This window comes from Cygnus olor, chromosome 8, assembly GCF_009769625.2.
Source record: "Cygnus olor isolate bCygOlo1 chromosome 8, bCygOlo1.pri.v2, whole genome shotgun sequence".
Taxonomy (NCBI): Eukaryota; Metazoa; Chordata; class Aves; order Anseriformes; family Anatidae; genus Cygnus; species Cygnus olor.
In genome coordinates, this window is record NC_049176.1 from 882,895 (window position 1) to 906,040 (window position 23,146).

At 38.0% G+C, this 23,146-nt stretch overlaps 2 protein-coding genes across 10 annotated transcripts in view; one reads left to right on the forward strand and one right to left on the reverse strand.

Moving 5' to 3' along the window:
- The window catches only part of GLMN (glomulin, FKBP associated protein), a 21,667-nt gene extending 16,815 nt beyond the window's left edge, over positions 1–4,852 (reverse strand). For 2 of the 9 annotated variants that reach the window (XM_040565191.1, XM_040565184.1), the window contains exons 1-5: positions 4,788–4,852; positions 4,155–4,276; positions 2,865–2,936; positions 2,267–2,392; positions 762–881 (exon numbers count right to left, since the gene is read on the reverse strand). In XM_040565191.1, the coding sequence (XP_040421125.1) occupies positions 762–881; positions 2,267–2,392; positions 2,865–2,930 (312 nt within the window). In that variant the 5' untranslated portion in view covers positions 2,931–2,936; positions 4,155–4,276; positions 4,788–4,852. Of the gene's footprint in view, positions 1–761; positions 882–2,266; positions 2,393–2,864; positions 2,937–4,154; positions 4,277–4,445; positions 4,571–4,787 lie in introns of those variants that run through there. The other 7 variants (XM_040565187.1, XM_040565193.1, XM_040565186.1 and 4 more) reach the window with 7 other exon arrangements.
- RPAP2 (RNA polymerase II associated protein 2) overlaps positions 4,579–23,146 on the forward strand; it is a 37,149-nt gene continuing 18,581 nt past the window's right edge. Inside the window, exons 1-10 of the mRNA XM_040565183.1 lie at positions 4,579–4,692; positions 5,039–5,084; positions 6,799–6,913; positions 7,596–7,694; positions 8,006–8,071; positions 8,485–8,573; positions 10,537–10,572; positions 11,441–12,389; positions 13,867–13,961; positions 15,546–15,626. Of these exons, the coding sequence (XP_040421117.1) occupies positions 4,635–4,692; positions 5,039–5,084; positions 6,799–6,913; positions 7,596–7,694; positions 8,006–8,071; positions 8,485–8,573; positions 10,537–10,572; positions 11,441–12,389; positions 13,867–13,961; positions 15,546–15,626 (1,634 nt within the window). The 5' untranslated portion in view covers positions 4,579–4,634. The remainder of the gene's footprint in view (positions 4,693–5,038; positions 5,085–6,798; positions 6,914–7,595; positions 7,695–8,005; positions 8,072–8,484; positions 8,574–10,536; positions 10,573–11,440; positions 12,390–13,866; positions 13,962–15,545; positions 15,627–23,146) is intronic.

Genomic DNA, 23,146 nt, shown 5'->3' on the forward strand with positions numbered 1-23,146 from the left:
AAACAAAACACCACAAACAAACTGCAATACAGAAGTTCCTGAACATTAAGAAAGCAGACCAGAACACCCAAAATAATCTTTAAGGAAATAAATATGAAACAATAAGTACTTCCCTACAGTTAATGCCTTCTGTAACATGTATATGCAAGTACACTTTTATGTAAGCTGAAAACATAGCAAATCTAATGGCATAAAACTTGATTTCTACGTTCTATAAACACCTCACAGTACTGTAGCAAGAAATTCCTTAGGAGCAGAGAGAAAAGAAAAACTTCAGTGTGAATTCCGCTCAGTTTGCAAGTTGTTCTCTAAGTAGGTGAACGAAAGGGAACTGATTTCCTACAGAATAAATTTTATTTCCCTGTTACTCCCTCAGAATCAGCAGATACTCACTGTCATACTGTAACTGCTGAAGACAAGAGGCAGCATTGCTGTGGCTAAGCTGACTGCAGAAGCTGGCCATTAAAAACTTTGTATCAGATGAGGTCTAGCTACTTTTTCCTGAGTAATTCTCTGTCTCTATGCTTTGCCTAGTTAATAAATTCTCCAAATTTGTTTAAAGGTTGAATACCTCTGAGAATGCTAATCTTTTGTCTACTTCAGGGAAAACTGGCCTGTGAGCTTAAAAGTTATGCAGAATGGGCAGAAGAACACAGAAGTATTCATGCCCTGTTTTTTTTGGAAATCAGAAGGAGAAAAGGACATCTCCCTTCCCCTTCCCTACAATTAATTTATTTTAACTATGTATTTCAAAGCCATACCTGTACCAACTGATCTAGTATCTTCAGGCAGTGTTCTCGCTTATCATCTTCCTGTTTATATGCTAAAATGCACCTAACAAGAGGAGAAATGAGATTCCAACCCATATTCTTGATGATAACCTACAAAACAGATTTTCAGAGAATAAACGAAAACCTGACATCTTCTAAACACAGAAAAATTGTATATACGAAGGTCAAAAAAAGACAACAGATCAATGTCCTGGTTGCAACCAACACCATAATAATGTCACTGAAAACGTAACATCTATTACTATAAAGTTTTGTACTTGACATACGTCGTATTCTCTCCCCATACCTATCAATATAGATTCATATTTTGTCTAGCTTTCTTTAGTGTATTATTTCTAACACATATATAGTTCAAAGAATTTACATGGCAATAAATGTCAAACAGGACTAGGTAGAGGGGTTTTGCTGGATTAAGCAAAGCAGAGAAAGAAAGTTTAGAAAAAATATGTTTAAAGTGAGGAGATCAGGATTTTCAATTGTTACACCAAACTCACAGAATTCGTGACTAGATGGGGACCCCCAGTAACATTGGGTAAAAATTCCATCCTTCACTTTCTTCCTGAACTTCCTATTTGTGTACAACTTAGTATGTTAGCATCAGCTTAGTCAACTCTTACAGTTTTGACCCATATTATTGTATCTGTCTGTGGTGGTTTGACCCTGGCCAGAAAATAAGCACCCACCAGTCAGCTGCTCATTCTCCACCCACATCAAGATGGGGAAGAGAAACAGTGCAAAATAGAGAAAAACTCATGGGTCACGACAAAGATAATTTAAAAAGTGAAGGGAAAAAAGAGGAAAAAAAAGCAAGTGATGCAAAGGCAACCACTCAGTAACTCCCATCAGCAGACCAATGCCCAGCCAGTCTCTGAGCAACAGCTACCTTGGGAAGACTGTCCCCCTTTTCACTGGCAAGCATGATATTATCTGGTATGGAATCTCTCTTTGATCGAATAGGGTCAGCTGTCCCAGCTGTGTCCCCTTCCAACCTCTTGCAACCTCCCAGTCTGTTTGCCGAGGGGGCAGAGTGAAAAGTAGAAAAGGCCTTGATGCTGTGCACGCACTGCTCAGTAACAGCTGTGACACCAGTTTGTTATCAACCCTGTCTTGGCCACAAACCTAAAGCAGCACCATACAGGCTGCCATGAAGAAAATGCCATTCAGCGCCTCATCTGAAATTCTGTCCTGCAGCAGAGGGCCAAGGGCACTTTCTCTTAGTTATGTTTTTGGCATCTCTTTTCTATTTCCTTAACTCACTAGAAAGTAGTTATTAATGGTTTTCTTAAATTACCATGACTTGACTTCTGTAAACTACCTGCAGTCGCACAAGAACGTGCACTTAACAGACAGCAACTGATTAACTGTTCATATGCACACGCTTGCTGCACAGTGAAAGCAGCTTTCCCTTTTTAATAGTTTTATCTATTTAAGTGTGCTTAATGTACAACTAATATATAGTGCAAACTTCAACTCACCTTATTTTTCTCATTTTGAATTACTTCTAACAACTGAGCAGCATATCCATCTTCTAAACATTTCTGACCTGCTACCTGAAACAGATTAAAATCTTCTCCTCTAAAATCAGATTCTTCCAGAATTTGCTAGAAAGAAAACATACATGCTTAACTCCATATTTATAAAAATCAAATCAAAAATAGGTAAATCCAAGTTTTCATTTCAAAATTAGATGTACTGTCACTGTAACTTATCATTTCTTACTAACGTCCTTTACATATTAAATGGAGTTACTAAGAGCTACCACAGAACACAAAGCAGTATTTCAGTAGCATTTTCTAACTCTAAACTACAGCACAATATATGGATGATGTATTTTCTACGCCAGTCTGCTGGTGATTTGTTCCCTTAGACAGGTACCGTTGAGAGAAATAAGAACAATTCTTTCTCTGGGAGGCAGAACTTGGGGTAAGCACCATGCAGAAGTCAATGAAACATGGAGGCTGAACCTAGCTGCCCAATGAGGAGATCTGCTAATGAACGTCTTGTGTTTTGCAGTCATAAAGAAAAACTTGAACTGCTTACATTTGTCATGTTTATGAAGAGAAAAGTACTTACGCATCTTTGTATTATGGCTTGAAGTTCATCAACTGCCATTGTAGTTTGACTTTGTTCTTCTGGCATTGAAAACTATTATAAATTAAGGGGTGCAGTATTAAAACACATGAAGAAAACATAGAGACTGAAAAATAATCACATTACCAAAAAAAATGCCCAGTAGCAAAATGAGAACAATCTATATGAATAGATCTTATGAAGATTACATGATTTAAAAAAAAGCAAAAATATATTTTTAAGAAATGTATACTGTATTATTCTACTCCCCATATTTGCTGGATTACATAGAAAATAACCTGCATTCTATGTACAGGGAAGCAATTTCTGAGTGCCATCAGGATCATCTTAGGAAGTCAGGAGGCCTTAGCTATGACACAGACACTGAAAACTGCAACTAATACAGCCTGGGGTCGCTGCATACCAACCCTGGACTCCCATAATACACTACGTTTTCTATGCATGTCTTCATCGGATAAGCTCTGTGCTCAGCTCTGACTAGAACACTCTAACCTGATGCCCAGGATGTGCACAGCTGATACAGATGCTGTGCCAGTTTGTGTCAACAGCGTTTTAGTCCAATCAAGACTACATATGCAACATCAATTCTCTCCTCCCAGTGTCTAGGTTGGTTGTTCAGTGTCCTTTTACCTCTAGATGCAATTAAAAACTTCCTTGCTGAAAACTAAGTAAGCATTTCAATAAAGTTACCATGAGTTACACATAAAATCAAGCTCAATTATTGCATGATATATCAGAGCAGCGGTTGTAATCTTTATAGTTTTGAGTAATTCCACGTGCCTAAACCTGGTTATATAATCACTGTGGCTGTCAATTACCTCTGCACTTCAATAATTGGCAAACTATTCATCCAAGCACCCAAGATTCATATTTACACAGATATTTCAATGTAACATCCTCAATCTTTCCTCCTAAGTTTGACCTCAGCTACCTAACACAGCATCTAGATAACTAAGCTATTTGGACATTTATAAAAAACAGTCAACTCACAATAGCTTAAAAAGCACATATGCGAATTTTATTACTCACAGATCAGGTAACTTCCTATTCTCAACTGCCTAATTTAACACTTTAACTTCACTGCAATCTAGCAATGTTTCAAACCTGATCTTTCCGATTTTGTGATTATCATATACTTTATTAACGCACATTGTACCACTTGAGCTTTTAATTTTGGAGGACGTCACTAAGATGCCCAAAACAATTTACATGTACTTTTGAACGCTCATATTTCGCGGTTTTCAGCCCTCAGAAATTTTACAGTGTACTTACAGCCTTGAAATATGCCCTGGCAGGGATTTGCCAGTTAACCTCGCAGACGGTCTCAGGCCTTAATACTTAATCCAGTTTCTAATTATATCTTTTCACTGGTTCCCACGGAAAGCGTACAGCATCTAAATAACGAGAAAAAATCCGCTTTTAACCCTCAGGAAGCTCCCTCCTCTACCAAACGCACCCCTCAGCCGCCTCCCCAGGCAGGTACCACACGCAGGCCGATCCCGAGGGCTACTAACGAGCCTCTCGCACACGGCTGGACCAAAGCCCCCAGCTCCGCTTCCTCACCCCTCGCCCCGCCGGCGGAGCCGGGTTCCCCCCGCAGCGCCTCAGCCCGCGGCCGGCCGCGCGCACCCCTCAGCCGCCGCCGCTCTGCCGCCTCCCGCCGGGCCGGGCCACACCGAGACGGCTCCGCCTCCGGTGAGAGGTCAGGGGGAGGGGGGAGGGAGCCGGCAACCGGCAGCCACCACCACCACGATGGCGGCCAGGAGGCCGCAGGGCAGCGCCAAGTGGAAGCCCGGCCGGCGCCGCGCAGGTAAGCTCCGAGTGCCGCTTCCCCCCCCGCCCCACGCTGTGGGCTCTCCCTTGTGCCCTCAGGCCGGCGCAGCGGGCTCGCCTAACTCGCTGTACCGAAGGGGGTGAGGAGCGGCGGGACGGCCGGCGGTGCGGGGACGCTACCGCCAGCGCAGTGGGGTTGAGGCGGGCCGGCGGCGGGTGTGGGGCCGGGCCCCGGGCGCTCCGTCCGCCCCCTCAGGCTCCGGGGGGCTGCAGCGTCAGGAGCCCGCCCCCGGCCGTTCGGCTGGTCGGGGAGCCGCGGCTCCGATATTTTCTGTTGGTGAAGGAAGAAAATAAACTCAGATTTCCATATTCTTGATTTCTAGGAAATAAACATTCAGGTGCTCTGGAAAATGAAGACGTTACTCAGAGGTATAATTTCTGACTAACAATACGTGGTCGTCATGTTGTTTTGCTTCACTTTGCAACTGTATTCTTTGCCTGGCATGGGGTTTTTTTGGCTTTCTTTAGAGTACCGTAAGAGATAGCCAGTACCCCCTTCAGGCAGACTCGTTTGGGACAACGCTATGTGTCTTTCAACTGCATTCCCCAGTAGTTACTATAAAGATACCTCATCCAGACATTTACAAGAAAAAATACACGTGCATTTCTGTACTCAAGGTAAAAGGGACGACAGTGGGATGCTATCACAGTAGTGAGTGGTATTGTTACTTTTTTTTTCCCCTGGAAACTCTTCGTTTATTCAGTATGTGACTGAAGCGTACCTAGAAGATACCTTTATCATGCTTTAATTTCATTGTTCAATGTGTGGCTTAATTCTTCTTTTACTTCTCAATTCAGACCTTGTTCTGAAAACAGAATTGTTGATCTTATCCTGAAGGTTTTTGTTAATATGTTAAATGTTTACTGAATCGTTTTCACAACAGCCAGTAAAAGATGGTATGTTGAGACAGTGTATTAGCATTTATATTTTCAGATGGAAAAGTGAGGCAAAGAGATTAAGGACAAATTTTTCTACTACTTTTGAGTTAGGGCTTCCAAAATAGACTCTGCACATATATACATGGTATAATATGCCACAAGTTTATGAATCTGAACTCCACAGTTGTATTTCCTTACTCCGTAGTGCCTGATTTTTGCCAGTTTAATTTCCTTGCATACTTTCCAGTCTTCTTTATTCACTTTAAAAACCAAATCTGAAAGATTTGGCCATGGCAGATTTTTTTTGCCGTGGGCAGTTACCTAAAAATTCATTTGACTGCATAGAAGACTTTCAGATGAATATCGTGGACCTCTACCAGTTAAGAAAGTAGAATGATTGTACAATGACAGCCTCTGTGGGAGGTGCTGCTAGATGGAGATGAGAGACACCTATGTGGGTCCTGGTAGATGACAGGTTGACCATGAGCCAGCAGTGTGCCCTGGTGGCCAGGAAGGCCAATGGGATCCTGACGTGCATTAAAAGGAGCGTGGCCAGCAGGTCAAGGGAGGTGATCCTCCCCCTCTACTCTGCCCTGGTCAGGCCTCACCTGGAGTACTGCGTCCAGTTCTGGGCTCCCCGGTACAAAAAAGACAGGGATCTCCTGGAAAGAGTCCAGCGGAGGGCCACAAAGATGATACAGGGCCTGGAGCATCTTCCCTATGAAGAAAGGCTGAGAGACCTGGGTCTGTTCAGCCTGGAGAAAGAAGACTGAGAGGGGATCTTATCAATGTTTATAAATACCTGAAGTGTGGGAGACAGAGGGATTTGGCCAGCCTCTTTCTAGTGGTTTGTGGGGACAGGACAAGGGGTAATGGCCACAAAACTGAGCACAGGAAGTTCCGCACCAACATGAGAAAGAACTTCTTCATGGTGAGAGTGACAGAGCACTGGAACAGGCTGCCCAGGGAGGTTGTGGAGTCTCCTTCTCTGGAGATATTCAAGGCCCGTCTGGACGCCTACCTGGGCAGCCTGCTCTAAGGAACCTGCTTTGGCAGCGGGGTTGGACCCGATGATCTTTCGAGGTCCCTTCCAACCCCTACAGTTCTGTGATTCTGTGATATCATTGATATTTGATAAAGATACAGGTGGAGAACTGTTCATGGAAGCTACTCTCTGTGTCATTCAATATCCTTTATGTTACAGGAAAGCAGCCCTGGAGGCTGCTAGTAGAAAGAAGATTGAATTTGAGAAAAAAGCACTGCATATTGTTGAGCAGCTCTTGGAAGAGAACATTACTGAAGAGTTCCTTCTGAATTCTGTATGTGTTGCAAATTTTTACACTATTTTGTATCTCAGCATTCAACTTTTTAAGTTCTTGGAGTGATTTGCTGAAGTTGCTGAAGTAAACAAGGTTATTCTCTCTCTTGTTAGCTCTGATTGCCTTATTTTCAGGGGTTTTGTAGTGAAAATATGCTGTAGTTTTGTATGTATTTATGAATCCTCACTTTAATACCTTTGTTTATATCCACAGGTTTTGGACTCAGAGGTGAAGTATAAAAAGTTAGGTCCATATCATGTCCTCTGTGAATTTAGACAACGGTACTCTTTACCCCACAGTTCATACTGGCAGCACAATTTTTATAATACCACTGGGATGCTATGAGGATTATTCCTGTTAAAGTTGTAAATACACTGGTAGATAGGTGTATATAACATATAAAGAGAGGAAAATTGTGAGAATAGGTACCACACTAGAGGCAAAATGATGAGGCTTTTGTATATATAAGAATATATAAGTATATATAGGAAGTATCCATGTCTTTCTTTCCCTCCGAGTATTTACCTTGTTACCAATTTTACTTCGGAGGTTCTGAATGCTGTTTATGAAACTTACTTGATACTACTATAAAATGAAATGTATTTACTTGCTTATGAGAAGTTTTGAGTGTGAAAAATGACCTTCCAGTATCTATTGTTGAACTGTTTTCTTGTCATTTCAGGGAAAAAGTATTACTCCATCTCACTATAAAGATATTGTTGATGAACGGTCTATCATCAAATTATGTGGTTATCCTATATGTCAAAATAAACTGGAAAATGTAAGTTGCTTTTTATTAATGCTGTTAACATAAGAACCTCTTAGTGGTTTTTATATTCTTGCATTTTCTTTTTCATTTTAAAGTTAAAATATTAAACATAGATAAAAAATACTGTTAAGTAATGGGCCAGATATCCGGTCGTTCCATTTCAGCTTAAGACTTCTGAAGTAAAAAGTTAAATCTGACCTGTTGACAATCATTGCTGTATGACAGAATCAGTTAGCATATTAAAATATGTGCATTAAGAATCAAGTTTTATGTAAAGTCATGACAGAGGTGACAGTCTTGCTGATGAAAGTATATCATTTTAGGTGCCAAAACAGAAGTACAGAATTTCAACAAAAACTAACAGAGTTTATGATATTACTGAAAGAAAGGTATGGTAACAAGCTATTTCTATACTGTATTTAATATTGTTTCTACATTAGAAATGCATTTTGTAAAAGTATTCATATAGTGGCTTGATTCAGAACCAACATGTTTGGATCTGCTCTTTGAACTTTTTTGATTATGTAGAATCCAACACAGGCTCGTTTCTGATAATGAAAGTGCAAAAAGGAGCAGGGGGGTGGGGAGAAAAAGAAAAAACTAAGAGTGATTTGTGGGGAATGAGGATAGACCTGTTTGGTAGGTTTGGTTTCTCACATAAATTAAAAAATTGATTATAAGCTGAAAAAGAAATATGAATTGGTACTTAAATTTCACGGGTATGAAAAACAATTGATTTTGTCCCTTTCGTTGAGTATTAAAGATGTCTTTAGACATACTTTACATACTGCTTTGTTTCCAGTGCTTCTGCAGCAACTTCTGCTACAGAGCATCTAAATATTTTGAAGCTCAAATTTCCAAAAGTCCAGTATGGATGCGAGAAGAAGAAATGTAAGTATAACCTTATATATTTGTAGTTCATTTTGAGGATGCTATTTTCTCTATCCAAACTGTGATGGTAATTAATTAGTTGCAATACATCCAAATGGTTAGGCTGAAGCAAATGTAACTGGTGTTAACATGTTAGCTGAGTATAGTGTCAATTTCAGAAGTGTTGTTGCAGTATGGATTACTGTAATTGACATGGCTCAGTTCTGCTCATGACTACTCAACAGACATGACTGTGTTAGTTTAGAGGGCAGGCTAGTCATAAATAATAATGACGTCCTGGTAACTTTAAAATTTCTTGTGATTGGATTCTTAAAAGCCACATAACATAATGCAAAGAATTAATTAATCTTATCTTGGTACAAAAGATTTTCTAATTATAGCAGAGCACTTGCATTGGGCTTAAAGTTAGACTGTGAAGGCTTACACCTGAAAGCAGACTATAAATGAAGAGGTTCTTTATCCTGCATAACACTATAATTTCAGATTGCCCATTTCCTACTGTTACTGCAATACACACTTTGGAAGAGTGTAATATGGTTCACGTTTTAATATGCTGACTAGTTCAAGAAACATAGGCTTGCAAATAATGAATTGAGCCACTGGGTGTCACTGTTCAACAATAAATACTTACCTAGAGAACATTCAGGTAAATTTTTCATTCCCCAAGATAGTACTTTTCATAGTACCCTGGTTTTCAACAGAATAACCAAGCTGAAATTATATATCTGAGCTCAGTTTCACAGATCCGATCAATCATGTGAAATACCTGATCAATAAGAGTAGTGGTTTAGAACACCCTGATACGGTAGGTAAAACTGTTTTCTTTGTGAAATATTTAAATAAACTTACCAGTATTATTGTGGTATTGTTACTTGCTCTCTCTAAAGAAAGTGTTTATTGTTAACATTAAAAGCATACAGTTCTGATATGCCTGATGTACTTAATTATTTATGCTGGGGTGGGTATATTTTCCAAAACAAGCAAAACAAAAATGCAAAAAAAAAACCAGGTAGTGCATGGCTAGTTATGTCTGTTTGCATAATCACATACATTTGCACACATTGTACGTTTACACATGAGAATATCTGAAATTCTTTTGAAAGAAAAAGCTAAAAACCTCAATTTTAATCTCTAAAGAGTAAGTATTTGGAATTAATAATTTAAATCATTTTATGTTATCACCTTTAGTTTCCAGACTCAATTCACTCATATGACTGGTGCAGCTTTCATCTTTTTTAAACCTATTGTTTTTTATATATATACTGACTGAGTTTAAGGTTTTATAACATTGACTTGTATTCGGTGCATGTTTAAAAGGTTTTCTTTCACTCATAAGGCAGGTGAGGATTTCAACATTCAGTGTTGGGTAAGATAAATAGCATTATGATGTTACCTTATAACTGAATTGAAGCAGATGAACTGCAGGTAGAATTTTGGAAAGAAACCCATCAGAATCTGTTTCGTAACAGTTCTTCGAGCTTCTGGAAATTTTTTGAACTCAATTTTCCTGAAGCAGTATAACTGTAATAGCCTAATTTTGACCAAATAAAAATTCAAATTAGAAAAAAAAAAAAGATATCCTGAATATTCATATTTCTTGCATGAATTTGGAGCATTTTCTTACAAACTGCACAGAACCCTTTTTACTATAGGGACTCTTGTGACCAAATGAAGATATGAGTATGTTTAGCTTCATGAAGAAACCAAGGGGTGATCTGAAAGCAGTCTACAGCTACTTGGGAGGGGAAAAAATGCAAAGATGACAGACCCAAACTGTTCTTGGTTGGTTACAGAAATCTTAACAAGGGGTGACTGTTAAGCGTACTGTGCTTTGAACAGAGGATGTTGGTCTAGGAGATCATTAGAGGTCCCTTCCAGCCTTAACTGTATCTTCTGTGTGTATGTGTATTTCAAGAGCATTGATTTAGCAGAAAACTTTTCATTCTTTGTCTTCTTTTTGCAGACCACCAGACATAGAGCTGCTGCAGGAGGGGCAGAGGTACACTGAACAATACTTTTTTATGTGCATTTATAGTTACAAGTATTAGCATCATATAAAATAAAAGGAGAATCTTTGATTTTATGTGTTACAGAAAAGGCCTTATTAGAGCCTACACAAAGGATTATTTGTCTCTCTTTTTTTTTTTTTTTTTATCTTTGTGATTCTAAGCAGGCATGTTTGACCTGTATGATTTAGTGTACAGCTGTTCTTGGCCTGTATGTTGTAATTGAGTCTGTTGAAATCTGAAACAAATACACTGTTTGTACTTTGCATATTTGATACCATCTATTCTTTAAAAAAAAATGGTACCAATTATATGTGATGAAAGCTTCTGTACTTCCTATTCTGAAACATCAGTATCTGCTAGATTAAAATCATGCTACTCTGTCATCTCTCTGTACCTTGCTGTGTGTATTATGGCTTTGTTTGTTTTCTCTTGCAACACACGGCCATTAGATGGCAAACTTACATATGCTAAAAGAGCTCTGCTGGCCTACTGATTTTAGAGTACTGTGTTCATAGCTATGTTGAGATGCTGATCTTAATTTTGAATTGCAATTTATTAAAAATTCATTATGCTAAGTTTAACCTCATTTTGTTGTCTTTAATAATAACTTACTATTCTAATTGCCAATGAGCAACTGGGAATTTATTTCTCTAAATGATGTCTGTACTTGCTATCTTGATTGCACAACAGTAAAACTCCTTGCATTTAAAGACTTTTGGAAGATAAATGATTTATAGAGCAAAAAAGTACACTTCTACTATAAGGGAAAATGTTTTGTTTATCTTACATGAGAAAGAAAAGCTATTATAGGTAACACCCATTTCTTATTTCATTGATGGCTTGTGTTTTCTGTTACAGCGGCGAGTCTGGAGAAGAGGTGAAACTACGTGATGAAGCAATTAAAGCTTCTGACATTGAAAATCCTAGGCTATCTTCAAATCCATGTGAATCTACTTCTCATGACACAGCCAGTGACAGCAGTAGTGATACCGAACAAGAATTTGTTTCTTCTGTTCTACCAGGAAGTCAGTCAAGTTCAGCTAATCTTGCACAGCAATTGCACAGAAACAGCATCCTCAAAAAGAAACATATTCCGAAAGCCTATTCCAGCCCTAAAGCTGAAGACTTGGATGTGGTAGAAGCCACTGAACAACTATCTAATTGTAAATTTGATGTTCAGGATGAAATGCATGCTTGCTCTGTTCGAAATAACGTAACTGCAACACCTTCAAAAAATACTACTTCAGGAACATCAAATGCTTCAGAAAACTATGAAAACACCTATAGTGGATCACAGATAGTTTTTCTAGGTGTGAGCAAAAAAGGGGCAGAACGTCTTACAAGAATACTAGCTAACTCAAAACAATATAAAAAAATTGAACTGCAGGATCCAGTTAATTCCTTGGCTGCCAAAGGCAGTTTATTAGAAGTCCTTAAGCAAACACTTACTGAATGGAGAACTGAGGAAACTTTAAAATTTCTCTATGGTCCAAACTATACTTCTTTATGCTCATCAGAATGCAAATCATCCGCCAACCAAGAAAGTGAAGAACTTGATGAGGATGACTTAGATGCAGCTGATGATCTTGACACTGTTGCAGCAGGGGAGTCTGAAAACAGTTTGAACTATTCCTTACCTTATACAGGCTCAGGTGGAGTAGCTAAGCCTGTGCCTAGTTACGAAAAGTTAAAAGAAGAAACAGAATTCCTAGAACTCCGAGTAAAAGAGTTCTATAAAGGGAAGTGCATCTTGGCTGAAGAGGCAGTGACACATGCACAAACAGAGGAACTTCCAAGCAAAGACAAAGTAAGTGTCCATGAGGTAGTGTCCAGGCTATTTAAAGCCTGCTTTCAAGCAGTTATTACAAGCTTTTTGTCTCTGTAAGTGGATATGGCCAAGGTACCATCAAGCTATTAATGTGAACTAGTAAAAGGAAGGTTGACTAGATTCAGAACAATCCCATCAGGTTGAGGAAACATATCTTAGGTTGAAAAAGAATGACTGTTTGGAATACATTCAGTTCTGACAGCAGCCTTTCAGTTTTGTGAAGCCTGAAAGATTATTCCATTTGCTCAAGCACAGTTTGATCATGGACTGAGGCAAGCAGAGGAGGTACTGGTAAGTTGGAATGGGAGAGGAGTTGAGAACTATCTGAGCCCTGTGTAGTTTTTGCAAGAGAATGGGTCAAGGAGCTATAGCTGTTGTAATCTCAGCAGAAAGGTCAACTACAACTGCTGTCATCACTTCCAAGGCCTGTCCTTTCCAGCACCTCTACATCTTATAAAGACTCTACAATTGTTGCGTTGCATAATTGCAGTGAGGTGAAGCTGTTAAAGAATCAATGTAAGAACAGTTTATTGGCAAGAAAAACTGGTGATTAAAGAGAAGGAAGGACTAGGGCTTCTAAGAGTCTTTATAGCGAAGGCTTTCTCTAAAACTGATGCCTTGGAGGGCGGGTAAGGAAGGTTTATGTAGAAGAAACAAATCTGTCATAAGACAGAGTAGGCCTTGGCTGAAGGAAGAACATGATATTTTTCTCTTCCCCTTTAATTCATTAGATAAAATTTATATCTACATTTTTGCCTTTAATTCATGACAAGGATTGGATTTCTTTCTTTTTAGTAAGACTAGATCTCTGACATTATCTATTGTTAAAATTCTTTGAGTTGGAGCCTGCTGATTTGTTTACATATGTTGCTGTAACCTATACAATTTTTTTTTTTTTGGGGGGGGGGGGGGGAAGTCTGGAGGGTTGTAGACTTAAAGAAGTATAGAGTGCTCTGAGGTTTCTCTCTGATCCTTCCAGGTCAGGCAGGCCAGCTGTTAGCAATAAGGTGGTCTTGTCAGTACTGTAAAACAGTGCACTAACTGTGCTAGGTAGGTTGTACAGTTTGTAATGGCATCTGAAATTGCTTTTACTTCTAAATATTTGCATCAGAGGGTATAACTTTCACAGTGCTGCTTCCGGTAAAATAAAACTATTACATTGCTTCTTGCAAAAAGTTTAGACATAATTTTGAAGGAATTTACCATTGAATTAAAGTATCTAGCATACTGCTTTGCAAGAGAAGAGGAAAAGTAGGTTAGCTGCAAACTGTATATGGGGTCAAATCAACCAGCATTCTGTCTATTAAAAATTACTAATTGTTTTTTTCTCTTTCTTCGTTCAGAGATGAGTTTTCCTATGTTTAAACATTTATTGATAATCTGTAACTATTTTGATGCATAGCCTGCAATTAAGTATTAGGTTATAATTGTTAAAGGTTTTAATGTTGTAATACAGGATGATGAACAGCAAGATCTCACGTTCCCACTTGTTGATTCAAATGCACAAATGCAGATTAGAAAGCGAATCGTCCTTGAAAAACTGAGAAAAGCGTAAGTATTCTTTACTTCAGTAAATATCAAATTGAAGTGGTGCTCATTCATCATCATTTTAAGTAATAAACACACTGTGCAAGGATATTCTTGCCTTTTTCTGAGTGGCATTACTCATAATTTCTAATCATTGCCCTAAAGAACTTATTTCTAAGACATTTCTAAGTCATCTGTGATAAAGCAGCAGATGTCAGTTTGCACAGCCTGCTGAGGTGGATGTCAGAATCTCACTGCTAAAGTGTTCTCTAACAGAAATTTCTCCCTTCCTGCATACACCAGAACTTGTAGTTGACAGCATTCACGGCGGGCAGGACAGCATGGTCCCACTCTTTAGCACTTGGCAGAAGGCATGTTGCTGTGCTGTTACACGGAAAACTTCTGCGTTTTCTCAATCAAAATGTTGGTGCAACACATGAAGCTTAAAATAAGAATGTGCTTCAAAAAAAAAAATAATCCACAGCACCCTTTATTTATCAGACTCTTTCTTCTCACATATCTGGAAACAACTAAACTATCTAATTTCTTGCAAGTTGTTTAGAAACAGATTCTGATGGACCTAAAATAGGAACTGTAAATCAACAGTATCTGAACATATAAATATAGAATATGTATATATAAAATAATAAATTATTTTAAAATAGCTGTGTATACTGTATGTAATTTATGTATGTACTACATGTAATTTTCATTGTGGTAAAGCACTTATTTCCTGGTATGTTCAGATGAAGCCAGTGGGAATATGAATGTGCACAGCAGAGTTCTTGTAAAACATGCAGTGATATAGAGGCAAATAGAAATCTTAATTCTTCCAGCAATATCAACACACTACATGCACATATAAATGTAAATATTCAAATGCAAGAGGATATTAACTATTAAACAAGTAAATAGAGGCAAAAGTTTCATCTTAAATCAACCTCTGAAATGTGAAGAGTACATGTTATTTCCAGCACTTGTGGATATGGAGACCTAGTTAAACAGTGTGTGTGTTTTGTGGTGTGCTGTATCAAGTTTTACATGCAGTCAGGTAGAGAGGCAATCTGTGTTTGAAACTTTCTGATTGCCTGCTAACATCATGGTTCTAGTTAGGCTTACAATGGAGTGCTGTATCCTCTTTATGTAGTATAAGAGTTAGCAGATAGATTCTCTGTGTGAACCTCATTTAGGCATGCAGTTTTTCCTTTTGTACCGTTATTTTTCAACCACGTAAATATAAACATTGAAAGCATTTATGAGGCCTGGAATTGCAATCCTCATAATGTAAAACTTTTTTTTTTTTTTTACAAGAATGTCATATCAGAACTGATATGGAAGTTAATAGAGTATGCATGTAAAATACAGTTAATTTCTACTTAACTTTCACACTAAACTTGTTACAAGCAAGCTGTTTTAAAGTGAAGGTATTGCCCAAACACCACTGAGAGAAATATGAAATATAAACATCATGCCAGATCTATTGCACAAAAATAACCCTATTCTTTTTCTATTTACTTTAACTTCTTCTATACCAGAGCTCATTAAAAACTTGAGAAAAAAATAAAAACAGAGGAAAACATATATTAACCAGTGTCTTTTGCCTTCTAGATTACCTGCAGTTTTGGGCCCTCTTCAGATTACTCTAGGGGACGTTTACACAGAGCTAAAAAATCTTGTGAAAACTTTCCAGTAAGTATTGGTCTTTAATTAGAGATTCTTCTTGATTGATTAATTAAACATCCTGTTGAATGATTTGTGATTTGGGCACAGAGAGGATCCCCCTGCAGATTTTTCCCTTTTCTGGCTGTGTGTTCATGTAGGTAATGCCACGTTCCCTGTGGACTAACGAGCCCTTCCTTGCTCCTGACAGTGGCTGGGTCACCAGGAGTATTTGCAGATTTTAAAAAACTAGGCCAGTGGTCTCTGGAGGATGGTGGTGAGTCTTTTAAAGGTTCTGCTACCTTATCACCTCCTATTAAGCGTGAGTTTCTGAGATCTGTCACTTTCTTTTGCTCTGGCTCCCTGTAGCTGGGCTAACTGGTTTTAATGTGATTAATAATTGTTACCACTAACTTCTACAGCTGGGAAGAAGGCCCAGCTTGAGCTGTCTTGCCCATTTCAAGGGGAAGTAGACCTAGGGTACGCTCCGTCACCACAATTAGAAGCACTGAAGAGGGTATTTGGAAACACTGGGACTAAAGAAAAGAGGGAAATCAGAATTGTGGTAACTTCTTTGAATATTTTTAGGTTTTGTTTGGGCCACAACTCCTATATCTTAGACCTAGATCATGTCCTGCATCTTGAAGCATTGTCAGAAAAAGGAGCAATAAGAGTTATTAACTCTGTGTATGCTATCACTCTTGGAACTCTTTCCCCCTGCCCCCCACCCCGTCCCCCAGTAAACTGCATGATGTTTACATGTGAAATTACCAAAGCCCATTCTTGCGGTATTTGCAACAAGACATCTAGGCTTTGGTGAACAGAAACCCAACTCCACCTAATTCCTCATGATTTATCTGATATCTGGAAGAACACCACAAAAACACAGATTTCTATATATGTTGGATTTTTTTTTACTATGGAAGATAATCATTTCCTTTTTGGTGATTCTGTGCACGATCTCGTATTTAAGAGTTCCTAGTGTTTGAACTTGATTTTTGCAATTGCAGTCATTTAATTGTGATTTTATTTTAACAACATTGAAACTGGGAAAGATATTTTTGGTTATACTGGAGCGGCATCTATATACTGTATATATACTGGTTCTTTGAATAAGGTCTTTGTATCTTAAAACTGCGCATTTTTCTTGCTCTGCAGTCTAAATGCTTAGTAGTGATAGAACTGGAAAAAACTGTTTGGTCTTTTTCAGTCTACTTTTTGTATGCTTACATTAAAAGGAGGAAGGTTACCTGGAGGTTCTCAAAAGCAGAACTTACATTTCAAATTATTTTTGCTATTCAAAGATAATGTGGCCTGAATATCAGGTTTTAAAAGCAGTTTATAGCGAAGGAGCCTTGAAGCCAAAATAGCCTTCTAAAAACGTAGATATACACTTAAAAACACATGTGGATTTACAGGATGGAACCAAATCTAATTAATTTGGGTTTTGATCCAAAAATGTTATTGTTAATATCTCTTAGTGGAAGTGTGAGACCTGGCTAACGTAGCAATAATTTGCTATTTTTTAATTATCCACAGATCTCTTTCTGATCCTTCAGATAACACTGAATGAGTTGATTTTTCAGTCTCTTTTGTTAAGGAGTAAGTTGAAGGGAATGGTAGCAAGTTCTTGGGGTTCTTTTGCTGTGAAGATTCCAGACAAATTGCTTAGAAATTCTGCTTTTTGGGAGGAGGGTGGCTGACAACAATTGTGAGCACTACACGAGAATTTGTATGTGCCTTTATGTACATCTCACAATAATTGGAGTGTTATTGTTGCTGACAGTAAAATAATATGAAAACACAGGAAATAAGTAATAAAAACCTTTGAGCCCTTTCTCATTATTGCATTTGTGATACAGAAGAGTCTGCTGACAAAACAGGAAAAAAAAAAAAACTAGCTGTCTAGAAGAAGGCATAGGTTTGAATCCCTATTTCTATACTTAAATATAAATTTACTTAATGAGTGATCTCTCTGATTTTAAGTTGAATGTGTTAGCAGGGAATCTGAGATTTTTTTTGACTGATATTTGTTTGTAGGGTTTAGAAATTTAAAAGTTACTTTCTTTGTTAATATGGTTAAAATGCTTAATGACTATGGAGGCAGCCCTGACAAACGCTGGTGCTGTTCCTTGCTTTTCATATTAGAAATGTTTCAGGCTGAAGAACTTGCTGAAGAGGGAAGGAGATAAAACACGTGGCAGTAGTAGAGCTTAGCTGAACAAGGGTAAAAGAGCATGTGGTGAACTAAGCAACAACAATTTTCAGCTCCATTGGTTTTTAAAGGAACACTTGCAGTTCAGCCTCCTTTGGGCAACATTTTATTCAATCACCACTGCTGGGAAACGCACTAGAGGGATCTCAGGAGACATTTTAGAATGGTTAGAGCTCTTCCCAAACAGAGTCCCTCAGTGCCTGTAAGCTTTTGTTACGAAAACTGAGATGTCAAATAATTCTCCAGAGGGTGTAAGGGCACTTTATTTTTGTCTTGATCTTTTAACAGCTATTTATATAGAAATTGAGGCTAACTTACAATGTTTGTGAATGTGTGATTTATTTTATTTTTTAAAGCTTAATGTTGTATATTAAAAATAGAATTTCTGCTGTATCTTATGGTTGTAAATATTTTAATTAATTTTATGGAGCTTGTTATTGACAATGAACTCTCACACTGCTAGTGACATAGCTGTTTCTTAAAGATGTGTTCAAGATTTTCTATTACAGGCTTTGTCTTGTTTACAAGACAGTATTTTAGCTTTTAAAATATGTATAATGAGTGTATGTTATCTAGCCTATATTCACTAATAGGCTTTTGCTTATTACCCTTTATTAAGTGGAATTTTAGGTTCTGAGTTTCAATTCAGTAATACTTCATTGTAGTCAGGGTTTTCTGTGGAAATGTGGAAGTACCAGACGGTGGATGACCTTTTCTCTTCAGGACAGCAGATTATGGGTTTCCATGGCTGAAGTGCCAGTGCAGCACACCATTACAGCCAGATAGGATGGGATGTAACAGTGTTTGTTAACACATCTAGAGTATTTATTCTGTGTTAAGCTTGAGCTAACTTGTGTTAAATCTTGATCAGTCAGAGTAATTAGTGCAGAGCTGTTTCTAAAGCAGCAGATAAAAATTAAATGGGCTTCTTTTAAAGAAAATTTAAACTTAAAATAGCAGGCCATTTTTGCTCATGATCATCAAACTGAATTATACTTCAGCATGGAAATATGCTGCCCTTTTTAAGGGGTAGAGGAGAGCTGGGTTTTACGTTTAAATTTTTCTAGCTGAAGCTTGAAGCATAGATTATGTTTGTTTCATATTTGCCTGTGCTAACCTGGGTTAGTTAAATTACAACTTTGCCCATATTAGTGCAAGCTTTTGAAAAATTATAGGTAGCTGAGCTTCTCTAAAGTTACAACTTGAACATCCTCATCCATGAAGTCTGTCTTACAGAACAGGCAAATGGCCAAACTAGGAGGTCAGATTCTTGAACTGACATTAATAACATATCCCTACATCGAGGAATATAAATGTGTGAGTGAAAAGGCTGCTTTGTTTGCAAAGATGCTGACAACTTTACCTTGCAACAAAGTTCGATTGTATAAACAAATGCTTAGAAAAGGAAAGAATACTCAGGATTAGTTTATAAATGGTTATAAAGAAAATACATTTAGCAAAGATTATTTTATGTTAACCAGTTGCATTTTTTTTTTTTGCATCTTTTTCGTAATATGTGATGCTGTGGACCTGATCAGGGGGAGGAGGGGAGGTGTTAATTACTCTGCACAATAATCTTTTTGTCTATCTGCCATTTCTTGTTGGACTGTGTTCCTGTTATCACATTGTTTCCTAGAAGTCTCAGAAAATGTAATCCTGCTGAGGTGTTGAGCACCTGCATTGCTGAGAGTTTCCTTCCTATAAATTCAAGTTTCCTGAAGTACCTGTCCAAATTCTAGCATAGGGCTTTTATGGATGTGCTTAAATTTGCTGCCACAGCAAGTACTGGTTACAGATCAGGCCATCATTGCTAATGGAGTTCTGCTAGCAAAATCAGCAGCTGACAGAAATTGAATGGGAAGCCAACCAAAGGAAAAGTACGACCGACTTGTGTGCTCTTTTTGTGTCATTTTTGGGTTTACTTTTTCATTTACTGCTTACTTCAACCTTGGACGCCCCTGTACTCCCAAAGCTTCCGTATCAGAGTTGACTTTCTTTGCAGGCTGGGCTCCATTCAGGTACTGGGAGGAGATTCAAAAGGGAATTTGTCTGCATCTTACTTTTTAGTGCTTTATTTGTCAATTTGTGCCACTTTGATTCATCTGCTCAGTCTGAGCTTCTTCATACAGCATTAGAACTGCTTTGTGGGTCCTATTGCCTAATGGATGAGGGAAGCAGTTAAGTCCAGCTATAGTGCATCTTCTTCCCACAAGCTGTGCAGGGGCGAAATACAACACCCATAAACTACCAGTTAAGCAACCCACACAGCTATTTGGGAGCATCCAGGACTCTTGGCTTACCTATCCATTACTACAAAGCCTAAGAAAGTGGAGACATTCTCTTCTGAAAAGTTGTATATTGTTTTCTTTCTTTGGGTAGGTGTGGGAAAATTTAGCCAAACTCTAACAGAAAATATTTCACTGCAAAACCCAAATCATGTACCCAAACTTTTGTAGTGTTTTAACATTTCCATAGTATGTGTATGACATAAATCTAGTGACCTTTTTCTCCCATCTTTCAAGGATTGTTCTGAAGTAACAGTGTTGGACAGAAGCAAGACAAAGAATTAATGAACCATTTTTACAGAGGACTTGCACTTTCCTGTTTTCTGAAAGCTTTACTCTTCAGAGGCCTTGGTGTTGACACACAGCTTGTTCTTGAAAGTGACTGCCCTTCCTCTGCTCTGTATTATTTAAGGGTTCACACCTGTAGGTTGCCAGCTTTAGTCTGATCTGCCTAAAATGTGTGTGGTTTTTTTTTTTTTTTTTTTTTTTCCAGTTGCGCAAGAGCTTTAGGACAGGTGTTGTACTGAAAGGTTGTGGAAGCCTCACTTCATCCAGTCCAGTGACAGATACATCAGCAGATCCGTACTGCCACATGCTGCTGGTTATCTGTGTCTTAGGACTACCTCCTTCATAAATAGCATATTGATGGCAGTGACTAGTGTTGAGACCTTGCCAATCAATACTAACATTGAATAAGAGTTAATTGACACAACTATATCTCTCAGTTTGTGTACAAGAATGACACCTTCCTGTGCTCTAATCAATAATAACTCCTTGTAGAGCATTGAAATAAAGCTGCTTTCTCTATTTGACAGAGTTTTCCCTGGTGATTTGGATCTGTCTCTTCCATTGTGTCTTATCATAGCAGATTAACTGGAATGTTACATATGAATTGCCTGTCAAGATGATTCCATCAGGCATTTCTTGGTAGTGTTTATCACTGTCATCAATATTGAGTCAAGACCTTCAGCCTTTGTTTTGTTTCTTTTTCTATAACCAGAAAAATGAAACAGCTTTGTTGCCAGCTACTGCCATTCGCTATTTCAAATAGTAATTGGTAAACATGCATCTTTTAATAGCAAAAATCATCTATATTTACCAAAATTATTGGTTCTAGTTTGACATGATAATTCCTATACATGTAGTATAATACACTGCTTTTCCTTTCATCATTTAACAAAACTAGGGCAGTTAAGGTACTATTTGAGTAATCATTGCTTCAAAATCTTACTTTGGTTGGAAGACTTGGAGATTTGAGGAGGAAAACAGGATAATATTGCTTTGTTCATTACTATTCTTAAAAATATTTTTGAATATATTTCTGAAAAAATGGAAATGATCCTTTAAAACACCTTCATAACTATTTTTAATGATTATTTTGAATATAACTGGGTAGAATTTTTCAAAAAATAGAAAATAAAAGTTGAATTTTAACAATGGCAAGTATGAGCACGTCTGTTTTTCCACCTTTGAAGGTGCTTTTTTTTTTTTTTGGTAACTGCATATTTTCCCAAAGAGATTAAAAATAATTTAAAAAATCTTACTGAGGGAAGAATACCCTGGAACTGAATTTGTTGTGAGGTATTTCATTTTATAACTTGTGTTTGGAGTAAGAAGGAAAAAAAAAAAAAAGACAAGTTCCTACTCTAGAAACCTAAATGTCTAAATGGTCTTCATGGTCATTGATGTGCTTTGGGATCCCTTGAGCACAGTAGCATTCTGGTCTGCTCCTGAAGCTGAATTTATCGTACACCACCAGGAGAAGGGATGTGTCTACACTCTGAATGCAGCCGTGTCCTAGTAAGGAACTAGAGGCACAGTTAACGTTTGATTTTTTTTATTATTATTATTATTATTATTTTTGGAGCTAACATAAGCTGTGTCGTGAGCATCTGTCTTGCTACCATAATGATGTTTAGTTGGTAATATTGTGATAAAATTGTCAGAGCTTGTAAGGGATCTGGTGATAAAGTCCCTATGGCTAGGCTGCCAACTTTTACAGCTAATGCTGCCACATAGTTTTTCATATGTGACTTCTAAAGCATGTATTTCTGCCAGCTGCCACAGTTTATTTAAAACTTCAAGGAATCATGTCTTCCTTTGAAATGTCTAAAACAATGTCTCTTCTCCTAAACTGAACCTTGAACATGTTATAGAAACCTGTTCTCCTACCTCTGCAGTAGGTGATGTTCTCAACCCTCACTGTGTCCCCTCTCGTAATGAACACTGGTAAACAGCCCCTGATGGAGCAGGTGAAATACCAATTTTTAGGAAAGTGGTTTACTCCCAGACCTTTTAACTGTCTCCCAGCTTCACCAGTGCCTGTAGACCTGTGTTAATAACAGGGTAGCTTCTTCCTGTGTCTGAATTTATGCAAGTCTACAGAGAGGGGAAGCGGAGAGCAAGAAGGAAGCAAACATATTGAGGCACTTATCCATCAGTATTTCTGCTATATGGCAGCACCTGTCTGAATAAAATTAATGCTGCTAGCTTTTTTTGGATGCCTACATAGCCACAGCTTCTTTTTGAGCTGTGACTTTTGCATAAATTGCTCATCCTAAACACATGCCTAAATTCAGCCGTAACAATTGACACATTAATTGTTTTAAGTCAAATTAACATTTGAGTTAAAGAAAATGTCTTACTATGGAATTATACCATGTGAGTCAGTGGGTATAAAATGTAGTGGTCTTGTTGTTGAGCATCTGTGTGGTTCTTGATTCACACCTTTTCTTGCTCTTTTATCTGCCCTGGCTCCCATTGCATAAGTTAGAATTCTAGATTTTCATTTTAATAACAAGGATCATCAGAGTACTGTCCCCCAGTATCTTAAAATCCAGTCTATTTCCGCAACGCTAGCTTTTACAGCAAATCTGGATCTGAAACTAACAGGGGAAACAGTGTAGGAAGGCCCATCTTTGCAAAAAGTGTATGTGTGGTTCCTGAGAATGTCCCTTTGGGTGTCAGGGACAGTTGAGCCCTCACAGCAGCCAAGATTGTGAATTCAAAGAATTAGCTTCTGTTCAGTCTTCCCCATCCAGCTTTCATGT